The 25,496-nt window shown below is 43.5% G+C and overlaps 1 protein-coding gene across 4 annotated transcripts in view; it reads left to right on the plus strand.

The window, feature by feature from the left end:
- LOC120945897 (prostaglandin reductase 1-like) overlaps positions 1–23,050 on the plus strand; it is a 70,953-nt gene extending 47,903 nt beyond the window's left edge. For all 4 annotated transcript variants that reach the window (XM_040360462.1, XM_040360471.1, XM_040360454.1 and 1 more), the window contains 5 exons: positions 10,180–10,297; positions 16,436–16,591; positions 18,065–18,170; positions 21,394–21,518; positions 22,785–23,050. In XM_040360462.1, the coding sequence (XP_040216396.1) occupies positions 10,180–10,297; positions 16,436–16,591; positions 18,065–18,170; positions 21,394–21,518; positions 22,785–22,895 (616 nt within the window). In that variant the 3' untranslated portion in view covers positions 22,896–23,050. The remainder of the gene's footprint in view (positions 1–10,179; positions 10,298–16,435; positions 16,592–18,064; positions 18,171–21,393; positions 21,519–22,784) is intronic.
- Positions 23,051–25,496: the final 2,446 nt, after the last annotated feature.

The raw sequence follows: 25,496 nt of genomic DNA on the forward strand, positions 1-25,496 counted from the left end.
TACCGTATGCAGCCCTCTATCTCCGCGGTTGGAGGACACCAATTCCGTCTGGCCGGATGTTGTTATTCCGCCAGACCGGATATAGCATCTCTGCCATCTTAACTTCTTCTGTTCCCTTACTTTCTCCAGTCACATGACAGGAAATCTATTGTTTGCCATTTTGGTTAATGGCAATGCTGTGTCCCGTGCTTTCCTCCTCTCTCCTTTCTAACATCACCACGCTGACAGGTCCCGTATCCTCATATCGCACACACGACTGGGTCACTTTTTACAGTTTATAAACAGCAGTACATATATAAATAGAACTTTGCTTTATTTTAAAATGCTTTACTAAAATTAAATCTTAAAATATATATAAAATATATGTGTACAGTACATGTTGCCGAGAATGTGTTTCTAACACGACAGCATCGCGCTGATTCTTGGCGACAGGGTGCCGACATCTCGCACTCGCTGGAATAGACAAAGCACATTCCAGCGAGCGCGTCAGAAGCGACGGGAGATCCGACTTGGGTTCCCGACAATTCTAGCTGCGGCGTTTGGTATGCATCCTGAGAGGGAGAACTCCACGCCAAATTTTAAATAAAAAAAACCGACATGGGTTCCCCCCCAGGAGCATACCAGGCCCTTAGGTCTGGTATGGGTTGTAAGGAGACCCCCCTCCCCACGCCGAAAAACCGACTTGGGTGGTCCCCCACAATCCACCCACAATCCATACCAGACCCGTATCAAAAGCACGCTACCCTGCCGGCCAGGAAAGGAGTGGGGACGAGCGATCGCCCCCCCTCCTGAGCTGTACCAGGCCGCATGCCCTCAACATGGGGGGGTTGGGTGCTCTGGGGCAGGGGGGTGCACTGCGGGGCCCCCCCACCCCCAGAGCACCCTGTCCCCATGTTGATAAGGACAGGGCCTCTTCCCGACAACCCTGGCCGTTGGTTGTAGGGGTCTGCAGGCGGGGGGCTCATGGGAATCTGGGAGCCCCCTCAAATAAGGGGGCCCCCAGATACCGGCCCCCCACCCTAAGTGAATGAATATGGAGTACATCGTACCCCTACCCATTCACCTGGAGGCAAAGTGTAAAAGTAAATAAACACACGACACAGGGTTTTTAAAATAATTTATTAGTCTGCTCCGGGGGCCCCCCTGTCTTTAGCTTTTAGCAGGGGGGGGGGCTCTTCACCGCCGTCTGGTTCTCTTCTGCTCTTCACCGCCGTCTGGTTCTCTTCTGCTCTCCGGGGGGGTCTTCTCCACTCTCCGGGGGTCTTCTATCTTCTCCGCTCTCCGGTTATTCTCCCGCTCGCTGTCCGGTGCCTTCTCCTTGAGGGCTGGCCGCTGCTATCTTCGTGTGTTAGCTCAGTTACTAGCGGTGGCCAGCCCGGCTCTTCTGTGACCTTTTTCTGCCTTCTTCTGATGTTGACAAGACGCATCTTCTCGCTGCAATGACGGGTGCGCGGTTTGCATCCGATTTATATAGGCCTCTCTTATGATGTCACAGTCCCATCATGCTCCGGTACCTACCCACATTTGTAGGTACCACGTGGGTAGGTACCGGAGCATGATGGGACTGTGACATCATAAGAGAGGCCTATATAAGTCGGATGCAAACCGCGCACCCGTCATTGCAGCGAGAAGAGGCGTCGTGTCAACATCGGGAGAAGGCAGAAGAAGAGAAGAGGACGTCACAGAAGAGCGGGCTGGCCCCCGCTAGTAACTGAGCTAACACGAAGATATCGGCGGCCAGCCCTGAAGGAAAAAGGCACCGGAGAGCGGGAGAAGAACCGGGGTGCGCCAAGTCAACAGCGGAGAAGAGAAGACCCCCCGAGAGCGGAGAAGAGAGAAGACCCCCCGAGAGTGGAGAAGAACCCCGGAGAGCTGAGAAGACCCCCGGAGAGCGGAAGAGAACCAGACGGCAGTGAAGAAGCCCCCCTGGTAAGAGCTAAAGAAGACAGGGGGGCCCCTCCAGGTGAATGGGTTGGGGTACGATGTACCCCATATTCATTCACTTAGGGTGGGGGGCTGGTATCTGGGGGGCCCCCTTATTAAAGTGGGCTCCCAGATTCCGATAAGCCCTCCGCCCGCAGACCCTGACAACCAACGGCCAGGGTTGTCGGGAAGAGGCCCTGTCCTTAACATGGGGACAGGGTGTTCTGGGGTGGGGGGGCCGCAGTGTGCCCCCCCCTGCCCCAGAGCACCCAACCCCCCCATGTTGAGGGCATGCGGCCGGGTACGGCTCAGGAGGGGGGGCGCTCGCTCGTCCCCACTCCTTTCCTGGCCGGCCGGGTAGCATGCTTTGTATACGGGTCTGGTATGGATTGTGGGGGGACCCCCCCACATCGGTTTTTCGGCATAGGGGGGGTCTCCTTACAACCCATACCAGACCTAAGGGCCTGGTATGCTCCTGGGGGGTGGGGAACCCATGTCAGGTTTTTTATTTAAAATTTGGCGTGGTGTTCTCCCTCTCAGGAGTCATACCAAACGCTGCAGCTAGAATTGGTGGGAATCCAAGTCGGATCTCCCGTCGCTTCTATGACGGCTTTGTCTCCATCGCGGCAAGCCAGCTTGGCGCTGGCTCCCGCGATTGGGCTCGTAGGTGGTCAATCTCGCCGAGAACGGGAGCGAGATTGACACAATATTACAGTCACCTACTGTATATAAACCTATGTGTGTAGTGTGTATGTGTATGTGTGTATATATATATATATATATATATATATATATATATATATATATATATATATATATATATATATATATATATATATATATATATATATATATATATATATATATATATATATATAAATTTAAAAAGGCATTCAGGCTAGCAATTCCCTAAAACTTTTTTATCACTACTTGGGCGTCCGCTGCTATCTATGGAATCTGTTTTTAATAGGGCTGTTACTGATTAAAATTTTCGTGTTCGATTAATCGTTTTCTTAATCGATTAATCGACTAATTTCGATTAAGTATAACGCACATACAGATCCAACTACTTTTAGCTGATCTTCTTGCATTGCAACGCTCCATTAGTCAGTGGTAAATGTGGTGTACACTATATACAATCACATGACACTAGTTAATTTCCATAATCCATGACTTAACTTCACAGTTCACACAAATACATTTTAAATTCAGAATGTAGCACTGACGCAAGTAATTTTTTCTTATTAAACTTTAACAAAAACGTAGAAAGTTAGTTTAACTTTAATTATAAAACTTATCTAGTATATTGACTGTCAGTCACTTTATAGTAGGCAAGAAGGCATCACTTTAGCCAATCACGCAGACATACCAGAGTGTTTACATTTTCGCATTTTATTGACAATAAACCCTGAAGAACTGAACAGTCTTTCGCACGGAACAGATGTTGCCGATACACAAAGAATTGTCTGCACAAAACTGCTTAGGACAGGAAAACTATGGTTATTTTTGCCCCCTTCCCCTGATGGAGCCTGATGCATCCTCCTGCTCCACAGATGCAAAGGTACCTCAATCCAATGGGTGCAGTTTTCTCACATCCAGCAGGGTAAGACCGCGTACACACGGTCGTTCCAAACCGATGAGAATGGTCCGACGGGCCATTTCCATCGGTTCACAGCTGAAGTGGCCTGATGGTCTGATGTGCGTACACACCATCGTTCCAAAAACCGATCGGGTCAGAACACGGTGACATCAAACACAAGACGTGCTGAATAAAACTAAGTTCAATGCTTCCAAGCATGCGTCGACTTGATTCTGAGCATGCGCTGGTTTTGAACCGATGCTTTTTGTACTAACCATCGGTTTCGACCGATCGGGCAGCGGTCCATCGGTTCGATTTTAAAGCATGTTTTAAAACTTTAAGGAAAACAGACTGATGGGCTATACACACGGTCAGTTTGGACCGATGAAACTGAACCTCGGTCCATTCTCATCGGTTTTGTCCGACTGTGTGTACGCGGCCTGAGTCTCACTGTCCAAGCTGTCCGGTGACGTCAAGAATTTTGATCGATCAAAAAAATTAAAGATTAATCGGAATTAATCTTTAATTTCCCCAGCCCTAGTTTTTAATGAAAAAAATATGGATTTTAAACTAATTAAAATATTAATAATAAAAATAAAATGAAAATGATAATATTAATAACAATAATAATAAATAATCAAAATAATGAAAATAAATATAAATACAATTCAAAAAAATATATATTATAATGAAAAAATAAATAAATCTAAAAATTAAAAATTAAAATACAATTATTTTTAATAATTGTCTATGAAGCAGTTGACGTCCAGTTCTACGTTCATCCCGTATGGTTTCATTGTATTTAATTTAAATATCCAGAATGTTTCATTGCAGGAGATTTCCCTCCGCATATTTGAATTTCTCCAGTTTTTTTCTATTCTATGGCATAAAACTTGAGGTGTTTGGGTACTTTCTGATGTACGTCCCTGAAGTGCCTGGAGACGCTATGATATTCGTATCCTCTTTTTATATTTCTAACGTGCTCCCCTATTCTGACCGATGGCTCTTTTCGTCCTCCCCACATATTGGAGCCCGCAACTACATTCCAAAAGGTAGGTGACATGTGTACTTCGGCATGTTATTAGCTTGTCAATTTTATATTTCTGTTTCGTTGCATTTGATTGAAATCCCAGAACCTTTTTATTTGTTCTGTTAGTGAGTTTGCAAGGTTTACACTTCCCACATCTATAAAATCCCTTTTGGTAAAAAAATGTTATTTTCTGGGGTGGATCCGGGACATTTTTTACTATGACATCACGTATCCGTCAAGCTCACCTGTAAATAAATGTTGGGTTTGGGGGGAAGTATTTTATTTAATTGTGGGTCATTGCAGGTGATTGGACAGTGTTTCTTTACAATTCCTTCCACTCTTTTATATTGTGTGTTGAATCCTGTTATGAATGGGATTCTTTCCTTCTCTTTTTTTCTCTCTGTTCTTGCTCTGGAGTAGGGAGTTTCTATCTCTATGTCCTATTTTATGGAGAAAAACTGGAGAAATTCAAATATGCAGAGGGAAATCTCCTGCAATGAAACATTCTGGATATTTAAATTAAATACAATGAAACCATACTGGATGAATGTAGAACTGGACGTCAACTGCTTCATAGATAATTATTAAAAATAATTGTATTTTAATTTTATTTAGATTTATTTATTTTTTCATTATAATATATTTTTTTGAATTTTATTTATATTTTTATTTGTATTTATTATTATTTTTATTATCAATATTTTAATTTTGTTTTAATTAGTTTAAAATCCATTCATTAAAAACAGATGCTTCCATAGATGGCAGCGGACGCCCAAGTAGTGAGAAAAAAGTGTTAGGGAATTGCTAGCCTGAATGCCTTTTTCATATATATATATATATATATATATATATATATATATATGCAGGTTTATATACACATATATTGTATATATATTTTAAGATTTTATTTTAGTAAAGCATTTTAAAATAAAGTTCTATTTATATATGTACTGCTGTTTATACACTGTAAAAGTGACCCAGGCGTGTGTGCGATATGAGGATACGGGACCTGTCAGCGTGGTGATGTTAGAAAGGAGAGTGGAGGAAAGCATGGGACACACGCAAAGCCAGGGCAAGCATTGCCATTAACCAAAATGGCAAACAATAGATTTCCTGTCATGTGACCGGAGAAAGTAAGGGAACAGGAGAAGTTAAGATGGCGGAGACGCTATATCCGGTCTGGCGGAATAACAACATCCGGCCAGACGGGATTGGTGTCTTCCGACCCTGGAGATAGAGGACTGCATACGGGACAGGGGCGGCTCTAAACAGGACACGATCTATGTGGCGTGAGGAGGGGGAAATAAGCTCCGATCTGATACAAAAAAACCCATTGATACAAGACAGGAAAGGGAATGTGGGGTAACTAGGGTGGTGGTTCCAACAAGAAAAATGGTGGCGAGATGACTTCCGGTCCGCCCATTTCCAGGGTGGGAAATTGGCGGGAACCTCCAAATTACAGTCGGCCATAATGGGGTATAAATATAGAGCACAATAAAAGTACAGCAGCTTCCTGAGGACGCAATATATCTTGCGGAACGCGTAGAGGCTGCTGATACCCACGGGATACCATACCAATCAAGAGAGGTTCAGGGGGAACGAAGTAGAGGAACGCTATTTCTCTCATATGGTTGCATACACGGCTGGAGAAGCTTGGTACTGGCAAACAGGCACACTAAAATGTGAGTGCAATATATGCTTTGTATTTTAAATCAAATAAATTTTTTTACCTACTACACTATGATGGGCATCCTTTCCCTGTGAGCTTTTATAGAGAAAGAGAAGCCATAATAATATATTCAAGATACCTGACAGCTGTGGGGATACAAAACAGGAGTAGTTATCCTGGGAATGAAGCAAAGGCCTTTTTTAGCGGTGATGGGAAGATCACGAAAGTGGTGAAATCACGTTGTATCTGAACACTGCACAGGATAAATTCTTATTGATTAACCACTTAACACCTGCCGCACGACTATTTACGTCCGCAAAATGGCACGGACAGGCAGAAGGGCGTATATATACGTCCTTGCCTTCTAGCGGGTGGGGGGTCCGATCGGGACCCCCCCCCCCCCCCGTGCGGTGGGCGGATTCCCGCGGGGAGCGATCCGGGACGACGGCGCGGCTATTCGTTTATAGCCGCTCCGTCGCGATCGCTCCCCAGAGCTGAAGAACGGGGAGAGCCGTGTGTAAACACAGCTTCCCCGTGCTTCACTGTGGCGGCGTATCGATCGAGTGATCCATTTGATAGGGAGACTCGATCGATGACGTCAGTCCTACAGCCACACCCCCCTACAGTTGTAAACACACACTAGGTGAACCCTAACTCCTACAGCGCCCCCTGTGGTTAACTCCCAAACTGCAACTGTCATTTTCACAATAAACAATGCAATTTAAATGGTCCCAAAAATGTGTCAAAATTGTCCGAAGTGTCCGCCATAATGTCGCAGTCACGAAAAAAACGCTGATCGCCGTCAATAGTAGTAAAAAAAAAAAAAAATTAATAAAAATGCAAAAAAACTTTCCCCTATTTTGTAAACGCTATAAATTTTGCGCAAACCAATCGATAAACACTTATTGCATTTTTTTTTTTTTTTTTTTACCAAAAATAGGTAAAATACGTATCGGCCTAAACTGAGGAAAAAAAATGCGAATGTGAATCCCCTTTCACATGTATATTTAATATTTGTTACAATTTTTTTAGGGCTGTGGAAATTAACTTTTAATTCATCGATTAATCTTTAATTTTTTTGATCGATCAAAATTATTTTGATTTGTACTCACCTCTCTGCCAGCTTCAGGGAGATTCGGTGACATCACGGCCACCGGCGGGGCTCGCCGTGTCCATCTGAAGGGCTCCTTTGCTGTGCCTTCATATCTGCATGTCGGCGGGACCTTACTATCTGCCACACACAAGGGCTGTTACACTTCCCTCTATCACTTCCCTCTATCAACCTGAGATTCTACAGCCATTCACTGGGAGTTGTGATAGTTCCCTTCACGGGACATCTACATGCCGACGGACTGATGTTAACTTCTCATCTGGAATCAGCAGTGGCATCGTTGTACACATTTTTATACCAGCATCATACTTAGCTACATGTTTTTATGACTGCTTTTGCTACCGTTTGGTATTACTCGCACCATTTTTACGGTTTATGTAGCTACATCGATTTTATCTCCAGTGCAATATTTATTTTGTTACAGACTTGAAGACTATAAAAGTTTTAATGCTATTCCCATTGAGCGCTGCCTTTTGCGTGTTTTTGTATCCTGCTATCCATTTTCCAGTGGTTGGTAGCTGCATTGGGAATCAGCCTGCAAGGAGGAGATTAGCTAAAAGTAGTTGGATCTGTATGTGCGTTATAATTAATCAAAATTAGTCGATTAATAGTTTTTTGTTTTTTAATCGAACACAAATGTTGATCAGTAACAGCCCTAAATTTTTTACACTAACTGTGGTTTATTAACACCAAAACGTTTGCACGAGTTCTGTGAATTCGAAAGAGTGCACGTTTTAGAAAATTTAACACTTGTATGATATGCTTATGTATTTCATATTTTTTTTTATTTTTTTAGAAAAACATACGTACAACTTTTGCTGGATTGTCAAAGTTGTGGTGGAATAGCACTAGGCGATACTTAGAGATGCTAATTAATTTTGCTTATTGCACATGATTAGGTAGATGAAGGGTCACCTAAAAGGATAGCGCAATCCTTATATTACATTAATTATACTTTGGGCGAGCCACCATTGAGTGACTTGCACCCTTCTGATTGCAGCAAACCATTCAATATAGAATAAGATTTTTCCATTTGCGCCAGTAACATCCGTCCCATACCAGCTTGGCTGTCTACAAGGTTTTGGAGTGTGTCTATAGGATTGTTTAATCATTCTTCCAGAAGTGCATTTGTAAGGTCAGGTACTAATGTTGGATGAGAAGGCTTGGCTCACAGTATCTGGTCTAATTCATCCCAATAGTGTTCTGTCGGGTTGAGGCAGGTCAGTGAAGTTCCTCCACCTCAAACTCGCTCATCATCCATCACAAATGCGCTTCTGGAGGTATGGTCAAACATTCTCATAGACACACTTGTAAACCTTGTGGACAGCCTTCCCAGATTAGTTGAAGCTGTTATAGCAGCAAAGGGTGGGCCAACTCAATATTGAACCCTACAGACTAATGGCCCGTACACACGATCTGAAAATCGGAAGAAAAATACAGCTTTTGAAACGATCGTACGATAATCGGATCGTTGGTACAGGGCTTTCAAGAGCTGATAACGACAGTTTATCTGATATGATCCGATCAGACAAACAGGAAAAATGTTCTTGTACGATGTTCGTTTAGTCAGTACAGTTTCATCCGAAAATACAATAGGAATACACTACAACACATGACATCAATTCTGATTTTTTATTTTGTCGTACGAGAATTTGTCACTTTAGTAACCTCTCTATTTTTGATATGCGACTAGCATATAAAAAAAAAATTAACTGCTAAATACAAGAAAAACATTTCTAGCCGGATTCAGGTAGACTTACGACGGCGCAAGTCCGAATGAGCACCGTTGTATATTTAAGCGTATTCTGGAAACCAGATACGCTTAAATTTGGCCAAGATACGACCGACGTAAGTCTCCTACGCCGTCGTATCTTATGTGCATATTTACCCTGGCCATTAGGGGCGTGTACGTGGATTTACGCGTCGAATATGTAAATGAGCAAGATACGTCGGTTCACGATTGTACGTACGCCCGTCTCGGTAAGCTACGCCGTTTACGGAAGACATACGCCAGGGTGAAGATAAACCACCAAAAAGGTGGCGCAGCCCATGCAAGGTATGGACGACGGAACAGCCGTCGGATTTTACGTCGTTTGCGTAAGCATATGTGAATGGGGCTGGGCGTAGGTTACGTTCACGTCGAAAGCATTGAGTATTTGCGGCGTGATTCTGAGAATGCATGCGCCGTACGAACGGCCTTCATTTACATGGGGTCACGGTTAATTTAAATGAAGCCCGACCACTACATGCCTACTTTGAATTAGGCGGAGTTACGCCGGGCCATTTGCACTACGCCGACGTAACTTAGGGAGCAAGTGCTTTGTGAATACTGGCCTTGCCTCACTATGTTACGTCGGCGTAGTGCAAATGGGATGCGCTACACAGAACTAAAGATGTGCCCGTCTTTCTGAATCCGGCTACTAGTATATTAGCAGTCCTTAGATGTGGTGGTTCCATTTGTTTCCTTTTTTCATTTTATTTCTTTATTTTATTTGAGCCTGTCTGTAACAAACCTCCTACATTAGGCTGACAGTTCTCACTCATCGTGCTGTATCTTCAGAGAAGCAGCAGTGTTATCCTATGATAGTGTTTTAAAACTACAGAACTCTTCTTTTCTCTCCCCTTCACTTCTCCATAACATAGGGGCAGATGTTTTGTAGTGCACAGAGAGAACAGTGCTAACTGATAACAGTGCTGCAAGGGAAATGGGAGTATACAAAAAATGATCAGCTAGCTAGATTTCTGGCAATTTCCTAAAGTTTGTTTTTCACAGTTGTCAAATATAGCAAAACTCTTTAGCATAACAAAAGGGAACAAATAATAGAAGTTTATTTAATATCTGCGCAATGACTATTTTTCTCACACAGTGTCACAGCATACATCTGTCTTAAGAAAATCTGTGATCCAAAGCCAGGTGAAGTTCTTCTTGTCAACTCAGCGGCTGGTGCTGTCGGTACAATTGTTGGCCAAATTGCCAAGATAAAGGTAAATATCGTGACATTGCTCTCACTCATTTTGTACACCAGACCATTTTGCAGTATGAGAGTCCTAATGTTCAGCATTGAATGATGCTACTTTGACAACCTGAATCTGCAGATAATAAGTATTTATACCAGTGTGTGTGTGTAGCACCCTGCTCCTGTTGAACAGGTGCTGCTGTAAATTTGTTAATTGGCTCAGTCAAGTGTAATTATGGGCAATTTAGCCTCTGTTTCAGCCTTGGCTGTGCTGGAAGGATCCACCATTGTTCGCTTGGGGGTGTCATTACCACCCCAGAACAAGGCTGGCAGCAGCAAGGTCAAGGTGTATTGGGTGTTCCCCTCAGCAGCGAGTTGCTGGGAGTGGTCGTCCCGCTGTGCATGCCGGGGAGGGGTACTTAAGGGACAGACGCCATTGATGTAGGGGTCGCTGGGTCGTCCGTGCGTGCCTCGTGGCCTGCCTGACCTGGGGTGCGTGTCCTGAATCTTGACTTTGGGACCATGCTGGTCCGGAGTTAAGGCTTCTCCTGGTAGGCCCAGTAGTCAGACTGGGACCTACATTTGCTAAGGTGATCCTGTGCTGTCCATCCTGGAGGGAGGAAGCCACTTGGTGAAGGGAACCAGGGGAGGACTTATCCTGGAGAGGACCATGCAAGAGGCTGGTATCTTGGGAGAAGGTCTGGAAACTTCATCAAAGGATGCACCATGCACTGAGAGGCTTGATAGTAATCGCCTGTCAGATTCAAGTTCTATCAAAGTTGAGCTGGAGAGATCCGAGCGCTGAATCCTGTGTCAAGGGCATTCTGGATCGAAAGCGTCTCCATTAAACGAAGGTCTGTGGCAGAGACTGTACTTTACTCCGGCTACTGGGCCAGTGAGAGGGACCTATCCGGGTGAGCAATACCCACTCTGGCTAGAGTGCCGACGAAAGGAACTGTATATGCTGGAAGCAGGAGTGTTTCCTATTTGCAACTATACACCTGAACTTACCTACCCTTCCACCCCTTTAACTTCGTTTTTCCTATCAAGTTCTGCAATAAACCACAGAAAAAAACGTATTGTGTGGACATTGGGATTTCTCAGACTCTCTTTTATTACCCTGGACAGCGAGAAGATAGAGGTAACATGCCACCAAAAGAGGTAATATACTCCCACAAATGTGGGCCATTGATTGCAACCAAGATTTGTTAATTTGCACACACAAAAAAGGTTTTTTTTCTAACAAATTCATTCAAGTACATGTTACAAAAATGAATACACCCTTAATGAAATTCTTAGGACCAAAGCTAAATTTTAGACATCAAAATCCTAATTAACAAGAATTAAACTACAGGTGAGCCTAATTATTCATTAAACAGGTGTCCAGCAGACAGTTGATTATAAATGGGTGTTACTTAACATGCTGTCAGCAATGGCACCACATGGAATATAAATGTCACTAGGCCTGAGAAAGAAAACAAAACAACTTATTTACTTATGAGTCAGAATACTGTACCAAAAGTGATATAAAAATGTAACAAAGATAGAACTATAACCATCTCACAGACATCCAGGCCATCCACGGAAGTTAACACCTGGACAGGAGAGTCTTCTGATGAAGATGGGTTGAAGAAAATCGCCATGCATTTCACTGCAGTTAGCCAAAAAAGTAGAAAGCCAAACAGGGGTGATTGTTTCTCATGACACAATACGGCGTACACAGAGGAATGGCATGCATGGGTGTCGTCCACGAAGGAAGCCTCTCTTAAAGCCTTTGCACAAAAAACCCACGTGGAATTTGCCACGGCCCATGCTGAAAAACAAGAGGACTGCTGGGACTCTTTATACTGGAGTGATAAGACCAAGATAAATGTTTTTGGAACTGATGGCTTCAAAACTGTATGGCGTCGCAAAGGTGAGGAGTACAAATAAAAATGCATGTTGTCCTGTGGGGCTGCATAAGTGCTGCTGGTGTTGGGGAGCTGCATTTCATTGATGGTATCATAAATTCACAGATGAGTGAGTGAGTAACTTGTATAGCGCAACAAATGCGAACTAAATCGCCTCAAGGCGCTTCCCGTCCAGAGTCATTCCGGTCCTTCAGAAGAGGTGGGTCTTTAGTTTTTTCCTAAATGCCTGATGGTTTTCTTCCAAGCGGATTGTAGAGGGTAGAGCATTCCAGAGCCGTGGTCCTTGGACCGAAAATCTACGTTCTCCCTTCGATTTGTAGCGGGATTTAGGAATTTGGAGAAGGTTTTGGTCGGTTGACCGGAGAACGCGCTTGGTGACGTAGGGTTTTATTTTCTCGCTTAAGTATTGGGGAGCGTTCCCCTGTATACATTTGTGGGTGAGGCAGAGTGTCTTGAATGTCACCCGGTCCTGTACGGGCAGCCAGTGGAGGGATCTCAAGGCTGGGGAGACTGATTCCCACGGCTTTTTACCTGTTACCAGTCTGGCTGCCGTGTTCTGGACGACTTGTAGACGTGAAATCTGGTATTTTGGTAGTCCTAAATAGAGGGAATTTGCGTAGTCGAGTCATGAGTTGATGATCGTTCCCACAACTACTGCCGTGTCCTTTCCTGGGATGAAGGGGATGAGTCTACGTAGCATTCGGAGCAGATGATGAGAACCGCTGACAACTGATCCTATTTGTGCATCCAACGTCATGTCAGAGTCAAAGGTGACTCCGAGGCTTTTGGCTTTATTGCTTGGTGCGATGGTTTGTCCGAGGATGGAGGGTGGTGTCCCGGTGGTCCTAGAAATGGATTTCCTATTTGCGTGAAGGGTGAGTAGTTCTGTTTTGGATCCGTTAAGTTTGAGGGAGTTTTCTGTCATCCAATTGTCAATCAGTGTAAGGCACTTTCCAAGTTCATGAAATTGGTCTTTTTTGTTGGTGATTCGAAGGTAAAGCTGCGTGTCGTCCGCATAGGAGTGGTAGCGCAGGTCCTGTTTGCTGATTTTGAGGAGCGGGCGGATGTAGATGTTGAAGAGTACAGGTGAAAGGGGCGATCCTTGTGGGACTCGCATGTAGTGGTCCGTGATTTTGATGTAAACCCTCCAAGTTTCACGGTCTGAGTGCGATTTTCAAGGAAAGATGCACGGTAGGGCCGCGTCAGAGACTCCTGCTACTTCTTTGAGTCATGCGATCAGTATGTTGTGGTCTACCGTGTCGAAGGCTGCACTGAGGTCCAGCAGCACTAGGAGACAGGATTCTCCGTCATCAGCTGCTTCGAGGGCATCATCCCATATCTTAAGAGCCGTTTCTGTGCCGTGGCCTGGGCGAAAACCTGATTGTAGAGGATCTAGGAGTTTGTGCTCGTCCAGGTGGGGCTGAAGCTGTTGTACTACTGCTTTCTCCATGATCTTGGAGATCGTGTTGAGGCTTGTTATCGGTCTGCGCTGATTTGGGTCTTTCGGGTCGAGGTTGGGTTTCTTTAAAGCGGTAGTTCACCCTGACCCACATGATGTTACCATCGAGACAGGCATTGTAGCGCGAGCTACAGTATGCCTGTCCCGATTTTTTTAACCCCGTACTCACCTCGTAGTCGTCCATCGTAGATTCCGGCTCCCGCGGGGAATGGGCGTGCCTATGGAGAGGGAGGATGATTGACGGCCGGCCCTGGCACGTCACTCTCCCCGAAGACAGCCGGAGTAGGTCTCGGCTCTTCACGGCGCGTGCGCACAGGCTATGCGCACGCGTCGTGAAGACCAAGCCTATTTCGGCTATTTCCGGAGAAGCGTGACGCGCCAGAGCCGGCCGTCAATCATCCTCCGTCTCCAGAGGCACGCCCATTCCCCGGTATCTTCGATGGACGACTACAAGGTGAGTATGGGGGGAAAAAATTCGGGACAGGCATACTGTAGCTCGCGCTACAGTGCCTGATTTAAAGGTAAAAGAAAAAAAATTTTTTTTTTTCCTGTCGATAGGGTGAACCCCCGCTTTAAGAGGGGTTTTATTATGCCTTGCTTGAGGTTGTTCGGAACAATCCCTTCCTTGAATGATTGGTTTATGATGTGCGTTAGGATGGGTGCCAAGATGTCCGTGCATTCTTTTAAAAGTTTTGTAGGAATGATGTCATTGGGTGATGTGTTGTCTCGGAGGCTTCTGATGTTTTTTGTGGTGTCGATGGTAATTGGGACCAGCTCGAAGTTCGTCAATCATACATTCTTTGTGTTGATTGCTTCTTCTTGCTGTATCTGGGTGGGGTTGGTGTTTTTTTTCTGTTGAACTGATGCCCGAATCTTTTCGATTTTGTCGATAAAGTCAGATAGTTCATTACAGAATTCCTGTGTCTCACTTGCAGGGGGCTCCAAGCAGGAGGGGTTCATGGCCTTAGCGACTAGTTTAAAAAGTTCCCGTGGACGGTTGAGGGCTTGTTGAGGTTGAGGGGTTGAGATGTACTGCTCTATATTGAAAGAGAAGATTGTCATGGATATGCAATAAAGTCTGGCAGCTTACCTGTATCCATCTGTTCATTAGAGGCCTGACTCTCTGTTCTGGTTGCCTTTTTATCACCTCTCCTTCCTGTATGGCCCCACCCAGGCCATCCCAGGAAGTCTATATTAACTGTTGCACTACAGGTCTGCAGTGCTGTTCAACCGTGTTGTTAGCTTAAGTTCCTGTCTGCAGTGTGCTACGATTACCTTCCTGTGTACCGTTTTTGGCTCGTCCCTGACTTCTCCTGTTTGCCTGTGACCCTGACCTTTTGCCAGTCCCTCGGTTACCCTTGTCTGCCTGTTACCCTGACCTCGGCTTACCCATCACTATCGCTTGTCCTGCTTGCTGCTTCCCCTCTCTCCCTGCGGAGCGTGACCTAGGGGATCCCAGGGGTCACGACCACTAGAGGCTCTGGTGAACACAAAGCTGGGTCTTAGACTCTGCACCCTGGGGAATCTTGGGCTCACGCTTCCTCTCTGATTGCAGCAGTCGGCTATAGGGTTCACTACCCTGTGGTGCATCCCTGACCCCAACAGGGTGCACTTGTCACCTGGCCACAGGTGACCTGACAAAGATGCTACCACCATTCCGTGCCCTCGGTCATCGTGCACTTTTCATGACATTGATCCAAAACGCACATCTAAGGCCACTGTTGCATTTCTGAAGAACAGGGTGAAAGTTATTCAGTGGTCAAGTATGTCTCCTGATCTGAAACCAATTGAACACCTATGGGGAGATCTGAAGAGACAAGTTGAGCATTACTCTCCATCTAGCATCCAGGCTCTGAAATAGGTCATTCTTGAATAATGGGAAAAGATAGATGTTGCAATATATCGACAACTTGTTCATTCCATGCCTAGAAGTTTTCCTGCTGTCCTTACAAATCATGGAGGTCATACAAAATACTAGATGTAGTAGTTTTTGTTCTGGGGTGTTCATTTTTGCATCAATTAATTTGAGTAAGACTGAAGATCTTATAACCTAAGTTACATTATTAACCCTACTTTCATGTAATGAGCTAAACAATTGTTCTATAAAACTCAGGTTTGTCAATGTTGGAAATTGTTCTTGTGTTTTATTGAGATATTGATTAAAATCTTAAGCCTCATACACACAATACGATGGCCAACTGAACGTCTGATTTTTGGCAAAAGGGCGTGTGCCAGGATCTTGTCTTGCATACTAACGGTGCACAATTTTCGTGCCATAAACATGAATGTAGTGACGTACTACGAGGAATTTCAGCTCTTGAGTGCCACCCTTTGTGCCCCTTCTAATTTTGTGTTTGGTGAGCATTGATTCGAAGCATGCACGTTTGTACTTTTGACTTTTGTGTGATATATTTATGTACTGACTATACAAAAATCAGACATCAAACCGTTGTCTGACGAAAAATTACTAGCCTGTCATTCAACATTTGTTGGCCAAAAGTTGGACAACAGTTGTCAAAAGGAACGTACTAACGGTAAGAATTTAGGACAACAATTGTCAACAGACAATCCCCTGCCAACAATCGTATTGTGTTTACGAGGCTTTATTTTTAAAAAGGGTGTACTAATTTATTCTGAGCACCGTATGTATACATTATCCACAGTAAACATTTTTTAAAGAAAGGTCCATAATTATTTATTAATATGCAGTACATTCTGCTATTATAAACTAGTTTTTCACTGAATTTTTTACTGACATTATTTTCAAAGTTTTACGTGTTTTATCTTTATTGAACAGGGCTGTAAAGTGGTTGGATCTGCTGGCTCAGATGAAAAAGTTGCATATTTAAAGGAAATTGGTTTTGATGAAGCATTCAACTATAAGACTGTAAGTTCTTTGGAGGAAGCACTGAAGGCAGCATCTCCAGAGGGCTACGATTGTTACTTTGAGAATGTAAGTAATTGTGGCCAATTTCATTTTAAGAGTTTCAGTTAACTATGTGAAGTTTATTTGACCTCTGGGTAAAGTGAAGTAGCTTATGCATGGGTACAACCAGTCAAAAAGCACAAATCTTTGTGTACTAGAATCTTGATTGGCAGGGTTGGAGGATTTTGGGCCAATAGACCAGTTGCAAGACAGAGCTCCTCCTAAAAGCCCATGTAGAGTTTGCCTAACATGCAATTAACAACCAATATTTGAATCTATAAGGCATTTTTGTTTACATCCAGCCCCAGAGGAATTAAATAGATGGAGGGATTTTTGACTGAAGAGAGTATTAATCATGGGTAAGAGTTAACAGGCTGAGTGGTAGTGTATTAACAGGAAGTCTTGCCTGATTGGTGATCATTGCTCACTTGGTACGGATAGTAGTGCTGCTGGGATGTCACAGAAAGAACTTATACCCCCACCCTCATTAGCTGATCAGCAGACAGTGCTGGGGTGGTTGTTTTTCTTGTCATGGCAGCTTGTCGGTTAGAGGTACTTTGTGGGGTCTGTGGAGGACTTGGAACTGTTACACTAATGCCCTGTACACACGATCGGTTCATCTGATGAAAACGGACCGATGGATTTTTTCATCAGATATCCGATGAAGCTGACTTTCATCAGTCTTGCCTACACACCATCGGTTAAAAATCTGATCGTGTCCAACGCGGTGACGTAAAACACAACGACGTGCTGAGAAAAATTAAGTTCAATGCTTCCAAGCATGTGTCGACTTGATTCTGAGCATGCGTGGATTTTTGACCGATGGATTTCCCCACAGACGATCTTTTTTCTTTTTTTTTTTTTCTTTTTTTTTTCTATCGTTTTTTTAACCATAAGAAACATTTAAAACCGGTTCTATTTTTTTTTTCATCGATGGGAAAAAAAACAATGGGGCCCACACACGATCGGTTCGTCCGATGAAAATGGTCCATCGGTCCGTTTTCATCAGACGAACCGATCGCGTGTACAGGGCATAAGGGCCCGTCTGGTGGTGTGGCACTTAACTTTTGGCTGGATGTTGTTTTACTAGGGGCTTGGTTTCTTGATGGAAGGCAATATATATGCTCAATTTGGAACTGTCCTCATGCCAGCAGTGTGCAGCTGGGAACAGAGGTAGAACTTAGTTAGGAATTTGTTAATAGACTCCAAAAAGGTCCTCCTCCTGGCAATACACGGCTATTTATCTTGGTACCTTTTATTATTTTGTATTGAATTGTTAATGGGTGTTAAATAAAAGGCTGCTCAGGCCAACTTAAAACCCACGTCAAGCAGTCGGTCTTAATATTTGGGCGGTCAGATGTCAGGGACGGAACTGAAATACCCATCAGTAAAAGGTATATTTGTTTACAAATTTGCAGTTATGCACACAGTTCTGCAGAGCCGACAATATAACTTTTGTCTAAAATAGATGTGTTTTTTACTTCTGTTTTGCATATATAGGTTGGAGGAAAGTTTGGCGATGTAGCTCTTCAACAAATGAAGAGTTTTGGAAGAATTGCAGTGTGTGGTTGCATCTCTATGTACAATGATTCTGTTCCGCAAACAGGTAATATCTCTTTGTTTATTATCACAGGAATGAAACCACATACAAGAGAAGTTTTACTATTTAGGTGGCTAAACCATCTGCAAAGGCATTGGTTAATACTCCTAAATGGTTTTCAAAAGAGTAAAATAGTCAATACCCAGTCTGCGTTTTGAGAGAAAAGATAGCAGGAAGACAGGAAAAAATAATTTTGAGGACAGACTGGAATAGACTTTTCATACACAGATTATGAATTGGTGAGTTATTAAAGGGTCACTAAAGGAAAACATTTTTTTGCTGAAATGACTGTTTACAGGGTATAGAGACATAACAGTTAACTGATTCCTTTTAAAAATGATTAAAAATTGAATTTAATCTATCATAATGTGCCTCTAGTTTCACTTTCGGTTTTGAAGGTACATACATGAAGTTCTGGGTGAGAGGTGAGTCGGGAAGACTCACAGAACAAAAACAAACAAATCCAGGGCAGTGTTTTGTTTTTAAAATGAATCTGATTGGTTCTGAGGAGTTTTAGACACACAGTAATGACAGCTTAGACCACCGTGAGAAAGCTCCCAGTACAATGGTTATAAGGAAACAGGCAACCAGGAAGTGTGGAGATCACAGCAGAATTACAGCTACTTCAAAGCAAAAACGAACAATGAGGACATGAAACCAGTACTGCAGTAAGGTAAAGGAAGCTATTTAGCTAAAAAAAAATTCCTTTAGTGACCCTTTAAAGAGCTGAAAATGCATATTTTCCAGTGGTTTCCCTAAACATTGGAAAAGGAAATGATTGTTTTGAGACGTTCACTTAGCTGTAGCTTAGCTCACAAGTGCGCTGCACTTTTTTACCCATTTGTCACATTTTGCAATTTGATCTATTGTTGTGCTGGCAGCTATAGACACAACCTTTTTGACAGCGCGGTATATATATTTATAGTTCACTGTAGTTGAACACACAGACTTGCAATTCAAAGGGAGATCAGTGAAGTGCAATTATTCCCTGTTCCAGTGGTGAGTTTTCTAGGGCTCCAGCCATGCTCTCCTTTGGGTTTACCCCAGTTTTTGCAGCCATGGCCAATGAGCCATGATTGCATCACATCAATGGCCAGCGTACATAGTGGACAGACTCCCATGTAACATTTTTTCTTGTGATGCCAAGCCCTCTACTAGTTTATCAAGCTTCTACTGGTGTTCTTCTATTACTGAGCTCCCAGTGCTACTGCCTAGTCCACACTGTCCATAGCCTCCACTCTGGGTTTGTTCCACCTGTCTTTCCTGGCCTCTGGCATTGCCCCTGTTATGCTCTGACAGTGGCTGCTAGCCACTGGCATAGTTTCTTATAAACTCCTCCAGTTGCACTTGACCCCAGCAACATACCTAGTATGATCCATTTTTAAGTTCCCAACTATTTCTCCTGGATGCCGACTCCATTCCTGACATGTTCCACTCACAACCAACTCTACTCTTCCAGGTCCATACAGATGGGTACAATTACTCCATGTGAGCTCTGTTTGCCAAACTCCTGTAAAGTATGGAGGCTGGATCCAACAATTCCTGGTTGGCTCCATTTGCCAAACTCTGCTGCTCTTTCACCTAGACTCATCCAATCATCTCTCTTTATTACCAGCTCCTCAGCTTCCTTAGTACTGTAGTTGCCTGGCTGTTTCTGCCAGTGTTCTTATTGCATTTTTCTCCTATCTTTACTAGTAACTAGGTAAGAGAACTGAGGCAGAACACAGCTGTGTCTAAACCCCTGTGCAGGGGGTACATGGTAAATACTGCTGGTCCCTTATAGTCTGCTCCTTGTAGAATCCAGTCATAGTCATGGTAGGGTCTAGTTTGCTCTGCTTTACTCATTTCATGGCAGATACTAAAAAGGAAGCAGGTGCCTGCATACATAATGTCTGCTCTTATGTACATACAACCTATGCATAGTAACAAGGCCCCTAAAGCCCACTTGAACCCTCTTATTCTATTGTTGTAATGCAGTCAGTCTGCATATATAGTAAAACAACTTTCATATATTTTACTTTTTTAATGTATGCTGTGACTTGAGCTAAAAACTGACTAAACTCATGCACCCTTAATTTAAATATGACCCACCCCTTCCTGTCAAGGCCACACTCTGTTCTGTTTAGGACCTGCCCTGTAATTTTCTAGTTCTGAGGGCCTGGGGGGGAGAGGGCAATGGATTCCCTTAATTTGCAAAGATTTCCTCTCACTTCCTGTTTGGCTATGGGGCAGGAAGTGAAGGGAAATCTCTGCAATGAGACAGGGATGGTAACAAATAAACTGTCAGGGGCTATAACCCTCCCTTACTCTATCCAAAATGAAAACAAAAAAGTGTTGCCCATCGTTCTACTTTAAGCACAAATTTCTGATAATTTTATGGAGAGAACTAAAAAGATATAACCATGCCAATGGTGCAGCAAAAAAACATATAGCACAGTGAGGAAGGTTTGTGGTCCAGGATGATAGGACAGTCAAAATTAGAAGCAGCGCCCCCCCCACAGTTGCAAAATGCAAGCCTCCCGCATACCGGAAGCAGTGCTGCCGCTTTATGGGGGCGCTAGACTAATTTGCCTCTCAGCCCAGTCTGCCCCATAAGACTGGCACTACACGAACAGTGTAGCGCGAGCCGGCGGGGACTCTTTCCGTGCTGCCCCCCTGCAAAGTGCTGCCCTAGGTCTGGGCCTTGTTGGCTTAGGCCAGGATACAGTGTTGCTGGGTACTAGGAGAGTTGGATTGCTGTTTTAACACACTGTCCACAGCCTAGCTGTCTGACACCCACCTGAGCAGGCTAAGGACTCCTGAAAATGTGTGTGTGTGTGTGTGTGTATGCAAATTATATATATCTATAGAGTAAAATAAGCCTGCATTTGCAGCGCCCAGGAGCCACAACTGCTGCATAATTCTGCCCATAGACATGCATTTACAGAATACGCTGTACACAATTATAAAGCATAACTGCTGATACTTGCACATGCATTTGCACATATATCTTCGAATGCAAATTTTTGTGTTTGAAGAAATATGCCTGTGTACAAGCAGGTACCTGCATTTATGCGCATACAGCCGCGTACAGTACAGCATATTCTGTAATGCATGTCTATGACCAGAGTTATGCAGCAACAACACATTACAAAATAATACATAACAAAACAAACAAAACAAAAAAGGTGTAAATAAAAACTGCCCCTAATACAGAATTGATTTTGATTTGATTTTTTTTCACCTACAGGGCCATATGCTCAGCCATTAATTCTCTTTAAACAACTTCGTATGGAAGGGTTTTTGATATTCAGTTATGAGGATAAGCCCATCTATAAAGAAGGGCAGAAGCAGCTGTTAGAATGGATTTTAGAGGTAAGTTATGGACTACATTTTATATTACAGTACTATCAAAGGTTACATTTTTGTTTAAAAAATAACAAACATATTATACTGCTTTTTGCAATGGTTCTGCATACAGCAGCCGTGATCCTCCTTTTCTCAGGTCCCCCTCTGGCTCCCTTTGTGGGGGCACTTGTGCATGCTTGCTCCGGAGCCCTGCTCTGTACCTCCGCTCTTTTCTCATTGGCTTTGATTGACAACAGGAGTTAATGGCAAGCCAATCCCATCAGAGGGTGGGCCACGATCATAAGAATCAGGTGTAGCCATCATATGAGATCAGAATTTCCATTGAATTTTTTGTTTGTGACCCCCCAAAAAAAGGATCCTGTTCCTTTAAAGTATGTTATACAGCACAGTGCTTGTGCTGTGTAATTTAGCCCCCTGTATCACCTGAAATGTTTGGCTGATCCTGGCTGGTCTGCCCTCCCCCTGTAAAATTACCACGGTTTATTACGGCTGCTGAGCCCTGTCACCGCGGTCAAATTACTTGCCTCTGTCATCCACAGCCCTGCTCTGTCCTTCTCTCCCCCCTCACCCCCTGCCTGTAAGCTCTGTGTCAGCCCCCCCCCCCCCCCACTGCTATAAAAACTATAATCTATTCATGCCATCCCCTCTGTTAAATAACATGTGTCCCAATGCTATATAAAAAAGATGCCGATTTGTACTTCGAATCAGAGCGTCTCCTGGCACTCACATTACTGCTCAGCTCTCTCTCCTCTCCTCCTCTTCGGCTGACATCTTGGCTATCTCCTCCTTTGTGCTCCCTGGCTGACATCAGTGGGAATTCTCGGCCCCTCCCGCTGTATCTGTCAGACTGGGAGAGGAGAAAGCCGAGGAGTCACGTGAGTGCCAGGAGACAGTCTGAGATAAAGATACAAATCGGCATCCTTTTTATATAACACAGGCACTGGGACGCATATTGTTATTTAACAGAGGGGGTGGCATGAATTGATTATAGTGGCTTAACAACCACTTTAAGGGTGCCGTTTGGAGCAGTTACTAGTACAGTTATCTATTAAATGAATATACTGTAAATGTTTGCATGTGAAAAATGTACAGAAAAAAAAATATATATATATATATATATATATATATATATATATATATATATATATATATATATATATATATATATATATATATATATATATATATATATATATATATATATATATATATATATATATATATATATATATATATATATATAACCTTTTAATAACCGTTTTTTTTTTTTAGGGCAAGTTAAAGTATAATGAACATATCACCAATGGGTTTGAAAACATGCCGGCAGGATTCATTGGAATGCTCAATGGAGAAAACACTGGAAAAGCAATTATCAAAGCATGAAATTTGAATACATACATTTGTACATGCTGGTGTCCTTTAGTGTTTGGTGGAAAAATCCATTGTTGAATTCAAATCTCCTACTTGGCTGTGAAATAATAATTTGTTCAAATACCATAAGCATATAGAAATAAATATCATATATTTCTAAATATTGACTGCTAGTAATCTCATGTTGCCAGCTTTTACCCTGCTTACAGCCCTGGGTCTGCACACAGTAGAAAGTTCTATCATGGAGTTTCCCTTTGTTTTTCACACTAAACAGCGGGGCATAGATGCGACCCAGCCACAGAGAAAGAAATGGGATTTCTACCTAACGTGCATTTTCTTTTCAGTTGAATTCTAATAATTTTTTCAAAGAGTTACCCCCCATTTACACTGGCGCGACTTGTCATTTGAAAGGTTAAACCGCATGACAAGTCCCGCCCTATTGAAGGAACTGTTCAAATCGTCACAATGCCGATTTTGCGGTGCTGCATCAGTTTTTAAAAAAGTTCCTGCACTACTTTTGGTGATTCCATGTGTGACTTGTATAGACTACTTTGCATGAAGTTGCACAGATTTCAGGCAAATTGCAAATAAAGTTGCACTGACATGCAGATTTGAAATCAAGTGAAATGGCACAATTTCAAAGCCGCATTCAGTGTGAACAGAGACCTAAGGTACATTCCAGACATAAAACAAGTCCATAGTGAAACACAAAAATCAGGCAGTATAAAAAAACAAAAGTAATGCTAAGCAGTACACAATTTGCCAAGTTTTTGCCGCGTGTATGAAGCTCGCTGGGAAAAGAGTGGGATCAGGAAAAGGGGTGGAGGGGTAGATTCAATCATGACTGTTCTTGGGAGATCTGCGGTTTGCAGGGGCAATATGCTATGAATGCTGAAGACCTAATGAATGCTGAACGCTGAAGACCTAAAGCGTATTGTTATGGGGTTTCATGGCGTTTAAAGACCATGTGGGTAATGCAAAAGAAGGAGGTAGAGGTGTGGGAGAAAGGGTTCATACCAGCAGAAGCACAAGAATTTAAGTGCAAATCCAGGCTATCACTAACTAAGCTTAAAACTGCTCCCACCCCCTTTCTAAATCCTATACTTTTGTAGCGTCTGGCTATTTTCAGAGCCGTGTTATGTTAAATTTAGCGGAAGGATTCAGAGAAATAGTTAGCTCTGAGTTCACCTGATCGTTTAAATTTGGGTCTCTGCTCTAACTTGGCTGGGCTGTGGGCTGACCTTCTGGCCGGGGATTCCCATCACCCCCGGATGGCAGCAACTACCTGAAGGAGATCCGGGTGCTGAATTTTTGGTGAAAGGATTCCGGATCATAATTGTCTCCAATCTTGTAGGAGGGTCTGTGGCAGAGACTTAATCCTAAGTTCGAGCGACATTCTGGCTGCCAGGCTTGTGAGAGAGGCCTGTCCAGGTGCGTTATACCCACTTCAGCTGGAGTGGCGAAGTAAAGTGTCGTTGGGAGCAGGACTGTTTCCCGTGTTCAGTTATACCTGGATCTACTGTCTCCTATTTGCTATCCCTTCACCTCTCTACTGTTTAATAGTTTTTACCCGGCTGGATAATAAAAGCACAGAAAAAGACACCTGTTGTGTGGACATTCCATTTACTACAACTCTCATCAAGTACCCTAGACGGCGGAGACACATAGATAACATGCCACCCAAAACCAACCAGCAGCTCCTTAGGGGGTAGTGCTACACTTTTATATGTATAGTCAACAAATTTTTACTTTTTTACGATATTACTCGCTATCATTCTGGCTCATTTTCCTTGCCCATAAAATCCCTGGGGCACTTCATTTCCAAAATGTTCTCTTTGTTTGGGATGTGGCAAGGATTGCCAGTGATGCACTCATGATTGGTTTCTCCCCGTAGTTTTTTTCTAAATCTTATACTAACTACCCTGTGGTGACAAGTGATGGATGAACCTTCGACGGGACGGTTTGCGAACGCTAACCACGAACGATCGCAAATGTCCGCGAACCGCAAGTTCGCGGCGGGCCCCATTGACGAATATTAAAAACCTTCAGGTCATATTTGCAGCCACAAAATACTTACTAGCTGTGCACAAATAGTCCCACAACATGGACACTGACCTACCACAAGTATTACCTGAAAAACCGGATGCATAAGTAAGTGCCGGCCATTACAAGCCCCAAAAATTAGCCAACAGGCGTTCACCTGACAGCAAACAACTTTGTATTCTGTGGCTGGAGGTACATTAAGCCATTCACTGGATACAGAAGTAAGTGTCGGTCATTACAGGCCTGCGCACCGGCGCCGAATAGAGCCGAGCCGACCCGAGCTTCCTTCGGGAAGTCGTGACGTGCTGTGTGCGCCGTCGTTTAGCATGTCAATCAATTGTCATGTCGATGGGAACGCCCACTCCCGCGGGATTCCCTACCCCGAAGCTGCGGAGAATTCCACGGCTAAAGGCTATCTACGGAAAAGAAAAAAAAAAGGTCAGTGTCATTTTATATGCACAACTGGGCTGGATGCAGGGTTAGACATTTTTTATAGGGTGAACCTCCACTTTAAGCCATTCACTGCTGAACGTCCTTTCGGACAGGACACTGGATGAGGGGCAAGTCAAA

This window comes from Rana temporaria, chromosome 1 (genome assembly GCF_905171775.1).
Source record: "Rana temporaria chromosome 1, aRanTem1.1, whole genome shotgun sequence".
Taxonomy (NCBI): domain Eukaryota; kingdom Metazoa; phylum Chordata; class Amphibia; order Anura; family Ranidae; genus Rana; species Rana temporaria.